This window comes from Malaclemys terrapin, chromosome 6 (genome assembly GCF_027887155.1).
Source record: "Malaclemys terrapin pileata isolate rMalTer1 chromosome 6, rMalTer1.hap1, whole genome shotgun sequence".
NCBI classification, from domain to species: Eukaryota; Metazoa; Chordata; order Testudines; family Emydidae; genus Malaclemys; species Malaclemys terrapin.
The window spans coordinates 133,342,953-133,351,693 of record NC_071510.1 but is presented as its reverse complement, the minus strand read 5'-3'; the positions used below and the strand labels follow the sequence as shown (position 1 = coordinate 133,351,693).

Sequence of the window (8,741 nt, the reverse complement as noted above, 5' to 3'; positions counted from 1 at the left end):
AGCCCCCAGCTGAGCGCTGGCCTGGGGCGGGGCTGGCCGAGGGGGCGCCCAGCTCTACCGGGCCGCGGATCCGCCTCCAAGCCCCGGTGCAGAGCCCCGCGGGCCGCCCCGGCCCAGGCCAGCGCGCAGCCCGGGGAGGGACCGGCGGGCGGGCACCGGCGGGCGGCTGGGTCGCTCCTGGCGGCGTCGGAGGCGGCAGGGGGCGCTGGGCGGCTCCGCGGCGGCGGGCTCTGTGCAGTCACGTCCGGAGGGAGGCGCAGGGCAGCGGGGGCCGGGGCCGGGGCCGGGCCGGGGGAGGAGGCGCCTCTCCTGGGGAGCTCGGCGCATTCGGAGCCAGCGGCGGCCGAGGGAGCAGGAGCCGCGTCCGGAGCGTGGCACCGACAGCCCCGCACGGCTTCCCCCGGGGCAGGCTCGGGCCCCCCATGGCGCCGCCGCTGCTGCTCCTGGCCGCACTCTGGGCCGCCGGGCGCGCCGAGCCCGAGGACGCGAACCGCAGCCTGAGCCTGGCCGTGGTGCTGCCGGAGCGCAACGTGAGCTACCCGTGGGCCTGGCCGCGCGTGGGCCCCGCCATCCGCCTGGCGCTCGAGGCGCTGGAGCGCGGCGACCCCCCGCTGCTGCCCGGCCCGCTCGCCGTCCGCCTCCACTTCAGGAGCTCGGAGCTGGAGGGCGCCTGCTCCGAGTACGTGGCGCCCCTCAACGCCGTGGACCTGAAACTCTACCACGACCCCGACGTGCTCTTCGGGCCGGGCTGCGTCTACCCGGCCGCCTCGGTGGGGCGCTTCGCCTCGCACTGGCGCCTGCCGCTTATCACGGCCGGGGCCGTGGCCACGGGCTTCAGCCACAAGCGGGAGCACTACGGCACCACGGTGCGCACCGGGCCCTCCGCGCCCAAGCTGGGCGCCTTCGTCTCGCAGCTCCACGCGCACTTCAACTGGAGCGCCCGCGCCGCGCTGCTCTACGCCGACCACAAGACCGACGACCGGCCCTACTACTTCACCATCGAGGGCGTGTACCAGGAGCTGCAGGACGCGCTCAACCTCACCGTGCGCTACCACATCTACGCGCCCGACGAGGGCGGCGCCGACGCGGCCATGCACTTCCTCCGGGCCAGCGGGCGCGGTGAGTGCGCGGGGCAGGGCGCAGCGCGGGGCGCACGGGCAGAGGGGGCCCGGGCTGCAGCGGGACGGCCGGGCGCACTCATGGCTCGGTTCCCGAGGGGTCCGCACCCCCGTTTTGCTCCCTGGGTGGGCACTGTGGGCGCGCGCAGCCCTTGGGAAATTGGGCTGAGTGTCCGCGCAGGAGGTATCACCGGGCCGTCAGCGGAGCAGGAGGCATCGCCGCGCCCGGAGGAGTCCTGCTACCAGCCCGGGGTTCCGCCCGGTGCCCAGACACCAGCCACGCCTTGGTCTCCTCCACGCTCCATGGCACCTGATACAGCGCCCCCCAGCCCGGCCCCCTGCGAGGGGCAGCCCCCCGCCGCCCCCAGCCCAGAAGCACCAGCCGCCCAGCTCTCCTCGGGCCCCGGCGCGGACCCAGCCTCCCCGGCGCTGTGGCCGTCCGGCGGTCCCGGGGGGTGGAGCGGGGACAAGCGGCCGAGCCGGAGCCGGGGCAGGGACCGAGCGCGAGGGCGGCTCAGCTCTGCGGGGGCCGGAGGCGGGGGACGCGGCTCCGGCCGGAGAGTAAATGGAGCTGGCCGGGTGGGGCGGGGCCCGCAGAAGCCAGGAGAGACCCCGGCGACTCCTGGGCGAGCTCTGTGCCCGGGGGGGGGGTGAGACCGGCCAGAGGGGAAGGAACTAGCCCGGACTGAGCTGCAGGAACCCCCAGCCACCGGGCTGCGCCTTACAGGAACTGCACCCCTCTGGCGCAGCCCGCCCCCCACAGGCTGTGTAGGCCTGGCTCTGGTGTGGGGTCCCGGGCTGTTCCAGGGGCACCCTGGTCCTGTCCTGGCAATGTGGCTCAGGGGCACTGGGTGGGACTTTATTATTATTATTTGTGATAGCAGCACTTAGACCCCGGCTGAGATCGGGCCCCCGTCATGCCCAGAACCTGGCCGAGGTTGGGGCCCCCGTCGGGCCGGGTGCTGCCCAGGGCCCCCGTCAGGCCGGGCGCTGCCCAGAACCTGGCCAAGGTTGGGGCCCCCGTCGGGCCGGGCGCTGCCCAGGGCCCAGCCAAGGTTGGGCCCCCGTCGGGCCGGGCGCTGCCCAGAACCTGGCCGAGGTCAGGGGCCCCGTCAGGCCGGGCGCTGCCCAGAACCTGGCCGAGGTCGGGGCCCCGTCGGGCCGGGCGCTGCCCAGAACCTGGCCGAGGTCGGGGCCCCCGTCGGGCCGGGCGCTGCCCAGAGCCCGGCCGAGGTCGGGGTCCCCGTCCGCTGCACTGATGCAGCGAGAGACAAGCAGAGGGGAGGGGAGCAGCGCAGTAGTGGTGAAGGACATGCTAGTGCCATGATGGGGGTGGGGTTTGGCCTGGGCAGAGCCTGGGGAAGGCACCGTGGGCTAAAACCCCCTTGCAGGGAGCGGCAGAGCAGTGCCAATCTCTGAGCTGTCATGCGCCCTCTGGGCCAGGCTGGGCAGTGTCACCTTCTCCGGCCCCAGCCCGGTCCCCAAGAGGGGCAGCTGCAAGGGAGCAGAGCATGGAGCTGGAAACAAGTGCGTGACTTTTCCCGGCAGCTGGCTGGAGCTGGGATTCCAGGCCCGGGTGATGGGGGGAGGGGGCTGGGGGCTGCGCCAGCCTGCTGATGGATTGATAAAGCTGCCGGCCCACCGGGGAGGTGGCCCTGGGAGAGCGGCTATATCGGGAGCAGGAGGAAATGGAGAGGATTACGGAGCAGCTGGAGCCCAAGGGCAGCCTGAGGCTGGTTCATTATTGATGAGAAGGGGTTATTGATTCCGGAGGCAGCTGCTCGACTGCTGGCTAATGGATCTTAAGATGCTGTGTCATTAAGAAGGGCAGGGAGTCTGGGATGCTGGAGCCGGTGTGGCTGGTGGGCGCTCCGCTCTGATCCCATGGAAGCCCGGTCACAGCAGGAGTGGAGCATGGGGCAGTCGGTGCTTCGCACCGGCTCCTGCCCCAGGTGCTGGGCCTGGGGTGCCCCCTGTGCTGCCCCACACTCCTGCTGGGAGCAGGCAGGTGCAGGCCCAGGCTGGAGACGCAGTTTTTGCTGCTGAGAGTTAGGAACGGGGAACTGCAGTGCCCTGGCCCTTGGGCGGCATCCCTGAGAGCGTGAGGGGACCTGGCCCCTGAGCCCAGCGGAGGGTCTGAATGCTGGGCCCTCAGGGCCCCATGCCCAGCTCAGGGAGGGGTCAGTGACCCGGCCCTCACCTTGTGCCAGGGCTCTGTGACTGACAATAGGCAGTGGTTGGGCTAGGTCAGAGGAAGGGGACTGGGGGTGGTCCAGCGGCCAGGGCACTCGCTAGGTGCTGGAGACCTAGGCTGAGTCCCTGCTCCAGGGATGGTTTAATTAGTTATACGGGTGGCAGCGAGTCCCTGACCCCATTGCTCAGGGTGGGGAGACACCCACCGCCAGGTCTCCTCTGTTCATTGCTCTGTGGGTGCCCAGCGTCTCCTACGTCCCGGGGGAACGTGCTCGGGGCTAGAAGGCCCAGCAGGCCTCAGCTTGGGCTAAAGGGCCTGAGATCAACCGGAGAAGCGCTGGGCTGAGACGGAACGTGGGCATTCGGTCGCATTAATGTGGGCATTAGCAGATCCCTGCCCGGGAGCGATACTGGCACCGGGGCCCTGCACCCTCCTGGTTCCTTCCAGCGCCCAGGCCTGTCCCAGAGCCCAGGCCTGTCCCAGAGCCCAGGCCTGTCCCAGAGCCTGGCGTCTCCCCTGTCCCGCTGCGCCTGCTCCCCCCACGGCAGGGCGTGGGCATGCCTGTGTGCAAGCACCCTGTGACATTCCTGCTGCAGCCTCCTCCCACGGCTTGCTCAATCCCACGGCCTGCGAGTGGCTGGGGGCCCCCTTGGGGAGGGGATTTCAGCTGGCGGCCGGGGTGCTGAGCAGGGCTCTGGCCTGGCCGGGGAGACAGCCTGGCCGTCCCGTTCCTGGCCGGGGAGGCGCCGGCAGGGCAGCCGCTCTGTTTCCAATTAGCGCCGGGGCGGCGCTAGGGGCAGGAATCCAGGGACCTGCACATTCCTGCCGCCGCCGCAAACCCAAACATGTTTTCACCCCGCTTGGAGCCTGGTGGCTTTGGCCAGGGATTCCCCAGCTGCGCCAGACTTTGCCCCATGTGGGTGTCAGGGGCTCCTGGACCCAGGGCCGGGGCTGAGCCAAGGGGGACGGCTCAGAGCAGGCTCCCCCAGCACTTTTCTGCTCCACACTGAGGGGCCCGCAGAGCAGCCGGGGCCTGTTTCGAAGCCTGTCTCCCATCAAAGGCAGGCCCTGGGCTCCATCGGTGCCCCCCCAGCGGCTGCTCATGTTGTGGGTCCCCGGGCTGTTCTAGGGGCAGAGGCCCAGGCTCCGTCGGGGGCAGAGGGGCTAGGCCGGGGATAGAGAGGAAGAGGGGCAGGGATCTGGGGGCAGGTGGGCGCTGAGTTCTGGAGCTGCCAGAGCAGGAGATGGGGGTCAGGAGGGGCAGGTGCAAGGCTGGAGCAGTGGGAAAGGGCAGGTCCCCACTTAGCTACTGGAACACTTGCTGGGGTTGGCCTGGTACATGGGGCTGGCTGGAGGCCTGCAAGGGGGGGGATGCCCAGCATGTGGGGGGCTGGCGAAGGCGTTTGGCTGGAGGTCTGCTGGGGGGGGGGCTGTCACAGGGGTCTCACTGTGGATGTCTGTGGGGCTGGCTAGGGTTCTATGGGAGCTAGTTAGAGGGCGGTGTATGGGGGGGCTGGCCGGCCGGGGGTGTGCAGTGGGCTGGCTGTGGGCATGTGGGGGAGAGGGGCTGGCTGGCGGTGTGTAGGGGGACTGGCCGGAGGCATGGGGGGGGCTGGCTAGCAGTGGGGGGGGGGGGCTGGCTGGCTGGGGGTCACTTTGTTGTATGTAATTTTTTCTCCTGTAAGATCACACAAGTCTCTGCAGGTGTCCCCCTCGTCCCCCACCCTGGGGATAGAACCTCCTGCCGGCCACCCTAGAAATGGCACTTTCATTCTCCGTGGGCACTTAACAAAGGGGGGACCGGCAGGGCCATAAGCTCTGGTCCCGGTGTGCCGAGAGAGAGGAGGTGGGCGGGGGAAGTTCTCCCCCAGTGACCGTTTTTCACTCAGGATGGGATGGGTTGCTAAGAGATCTGCCCCTGGTGTCTCTGGCCCATGTCCTGGGTGGGCACAGGGGTCCTGCTGCCCTTAGAATCATAGAATCATAGAATATCAGGGTTGGAAGGGACCTCAGGAGGTATCTAGTCCAATCCCCTGCTCAAAGCAGGACCAATCCCCAACTAAATCATCCCAGCCAGGGCTTTGTCAAGCCTGACCTTAAAAACCCCTAAGGAAGGAGATTCCACCACCTCCCTAGGTAACCCATTCCAGTGTTTCACCACCCTCCTAGTAAAAAAGTTTTTCCTAATATCCAACCTAGACCTCCCCCACTGCAACTTGAGACCATTACTCCTTGTTCTGTCATCAGGTACCACTGAGAACAATCCAGCTCCATCCTCTTTGGAACCCCCCTTCAGGTAGTTGAAAGCAGCTATCAAATCCCCCCTCATTCTTCTCTTCTGGAGACTAAACAATCCCAGTTCCCTCAGCCTCTCCTCATAAGACATGTGCTCCAGACCCCTAATCAGTTTGTTGCCCTCCGCTGGACTCTTTCCAATATTTCCACATCCTTCTTGTGGTGTGGGGCCCAGAACTGGACACAGTATTCCAGATGAGGCCTCACCAATGTCGAATAAAGGGGAACGATCACGTTCCTCGATCTGCTGGCAATGCCTCTACTTATACAGCCCAATATGCCGTTAGCCTTCTTGGCAACAAGAGCACACTGTTGACTCATATCCAGCTTCTCGTCCACTGTAACCCCTAGGTCCTTTTCTGCAAAACTGCTACCTAGCCATTCGGTCCCTAGTCTGTAGCAGTGCATGGGATTCTTCCGTCCTAAGTGCAGGACTCTGCACTTGTCCTTGTTGAACCTCATCAGGGTTTTTTTGGCCCAATCCTCTAATTTGTCTAGGTCCCTCTGTATCCGATCCCTACCCTCTAGTGTATCTACCATGCCTCCTAGTTTAGTTTCATCTGCAAACTTGCTGAGAGTGCAGTCCACACCATCCTCCAGATCATTAATAAAAATATTAAACAAAACCAGCCCCAGGACCGACCCTTGGGGCACTCCGCTTGAAACCGCGTCTGCCAACTAGACATGGAGTCATTGATCACTACCCGTTGAGCCCGACGATCTAGCCAGCTTTCTATCCACCTTACAGTCCATTCATCCAGCCCATACTTCTTTAACTTGGCGGCAAGAATACTGTGGGAGACCGTATCAAAAGCTTTGCTAAAGTCAAGGAATAACACATCCACTGCTTTCCCCTCATCCCCAGACCCAGTTATCTTATCATAGAAGGCAATTAGGTTAGTCAGGCACGACTTCCTCTTGGTGAATCCATGCTGACTGTTCCTGATGACTTTCCTCTCCTCTAAGTGTTTCATAATTGATTCCTTGAGGACCTGCTCCATGATTTTTCCAGGGACTGAGGTGAGGCTGACTGGCCTGTAGTTCCCCGGATCCTCCTTCTTCCCTTTTTTAAAGATGGGCACTACATTAGCCTTTTTCCAGTCATCCGGGACCTCCCCCGATCGCCATGAGTTTTCAAAGATGATGGCCAATGGCTCTGCAATCTCACCCGCCAACTCCTTTAGCACCCTCGGATGCAGCGCGTCCGGCCCCATGGACTTGTGCTCGTCCAGTTTTTCTAAATAGTCCCGAACCACTTCTTTCTCCACAGAGGGCTTGTCACCTCCTCCCCATACTGTGCTGCCCAGTGCAGCAGTCTGGGAGCTGACCTTGTTCGTGAAGACAGAGGCAAAAAAAGCATTGAGTACATTAGCTTTTTCCACATCCTCGGTGTCACGGAGTATTGGGGGACTCAGGGCCCTGCACCCCCGGCTTCCTGCGATTCACCATGACTCTCAGCCAGCCAGTAGAGCAGAAGGTTTATTTGGATGACAGGAATACAGTCCAAGACAGGTCTTGCAGGCACAGACAACAGGGCCCCCCCCTCAGTTAGGTCCAGCTTGGGGTCCCAGGGCATGCCAGCCCACCCCCCTTTGGGGGGTCAGAGCCATCTCTGCCTCCCAGCCATCTCTCCAGCCTGCTTCCAGCACTCTGCTTTCAGCGACCCCTCCCACCGCCTTTGTTCAGTTTCCCCGGCTAAGGAGTCGCCTCGCCTTCAACCCCTTCCTGGGTTCTCATGTTACACACTCAGGTATGCGCCCTCGGGCAGCTCCCATCCTGTAATGCAGACTATCCCAGCACACTCCCCTGTCAGCATTCACAGACCACCGTGAGAACAGGCCCAGTTCGTCACATCTCTCCCCCCTTCGAGACCGAACTGAGCAGGGTCACTTTAGCCAGTGACCCGGGGAAGTTCGAACCTACCCCCGTTCCCATGGATGCCCCCGCATCCCTCCCATTCCTTGGTGAGAATTACACCAGGCCCCTCCAGTTTTACGCTCCCCCTTAGGTTGGGGTTGCTTGATGGCACTCGCAGTTCGCATGTGGGAAGGTTTATGCGGCCTGCGCCCTTTTCCCACCCCCATACCTCTGGGGCTCCGACTGGGCTGTGGTCTTCTCCCAGCGCTCCAGTCTGGAGGTCTGTGCTTTGGGCTCTCTTGGTTTAGAGCCGCCCTTTTTACCTTGGCCACCCTCCGAAAAGGCTCCTCTATGCTGGGCAAGGGTCCTAAAGCTGTTTTCCCCTTGTCCCAGGCCTTCCTCCCCCTCTGACAGGGGTCACAGGATCTGCAGTACTGTCGGACAGTAACAAAGACCCCAGGCCAGTAAAAGCTCCGTAGCAGCCTCTGCTGGGTACGCCAGGTTCCCTGGTGCCCTGAGAGAGGAATGTCATGGGCCCGGCACAGCAGCTGGCGGCGATACTTCTGGGGTACCACCAGCTGCCTCCTGATCCCCCCTGACTCCATTTTCCCTGGGGGAGCCCATTCTCGGTACAGGAACCCCTTCTCCCACAGGAACCTTTTCCGGCCACCTCGTCCCATTGTCTGTACCGCATTGAGGTCGGCCAGGTCCCTTATCTTCCGCAAGGAGGGATCTCTCTGTAACTCGGCCTGGAACTCAGCAGCTGGGACGGGGATGGCCACCTGCTCTTTCTCGCCCGCTGGGTCCGAAGCTGCAGCCTCCCTGAGCCGCGTCCCTGGGCGTTCCCTCCCCACCAGGTTAGGGTCCCGCGCCTCAGGCAAGGCACCCCCCCTAAGGCCAGGGCGCAGTGCCCCTCGCCGGCTCTGACCGCGGGTCACAACTAAGGCGGTCTGGGGGCTGCTTGGCCAGTCCTCTAGGTCCCCCCCCATCAACACCTCAGTGGGCAAATGGTGGTGCACTCCCACGTCCTTGGGGCCCTCCTTGGCCCCCCATTTCAGGTGTACCCTCGCTACGGGAACCTTGAATGGGGTCCCGCCCACCCCGGTCAGGGTCAGGAAGGTGTTGGGCACCACCCGATCTGGGGCCACCACCTCGGGCCGGGCCAGTGTCACCTCTGCGCCCGTGTCCCAGTAACCATAAACTTTCTTCCCATCCACCTCCAGGGGAACAAGGCACTCGCTCCGCAGGGACAGCCCCGCGCCAACCCTGTAAACGGA

At 64.4% G+C, this 8,741-nt stretch overlaps 1 protein-coding gene across 1 annotated transcript in view; it reads left to right on the top strand.

Moving 5' to 3' along the window:
- The first annotated feature begins 277 nt into the window (after positions 1-277).
- NPR2 (natriuretic peptide receptor 2) overlaps positions 278-8,741 on the top strand; it is an 81,292-nt gene continuing 72,828 nt past the window's right edge. The window contains exon 1 of the mRNA XM_054031912.1: positions 278-1,119. Coding sequence (XP_053887887.1) covers positions 423-1,119 — 697 coding nt within the window. The 5' untranslated portion in view covers positions 278-422. The remainder of the gene's footprint in view (positions 1,120-8,741) is intronic.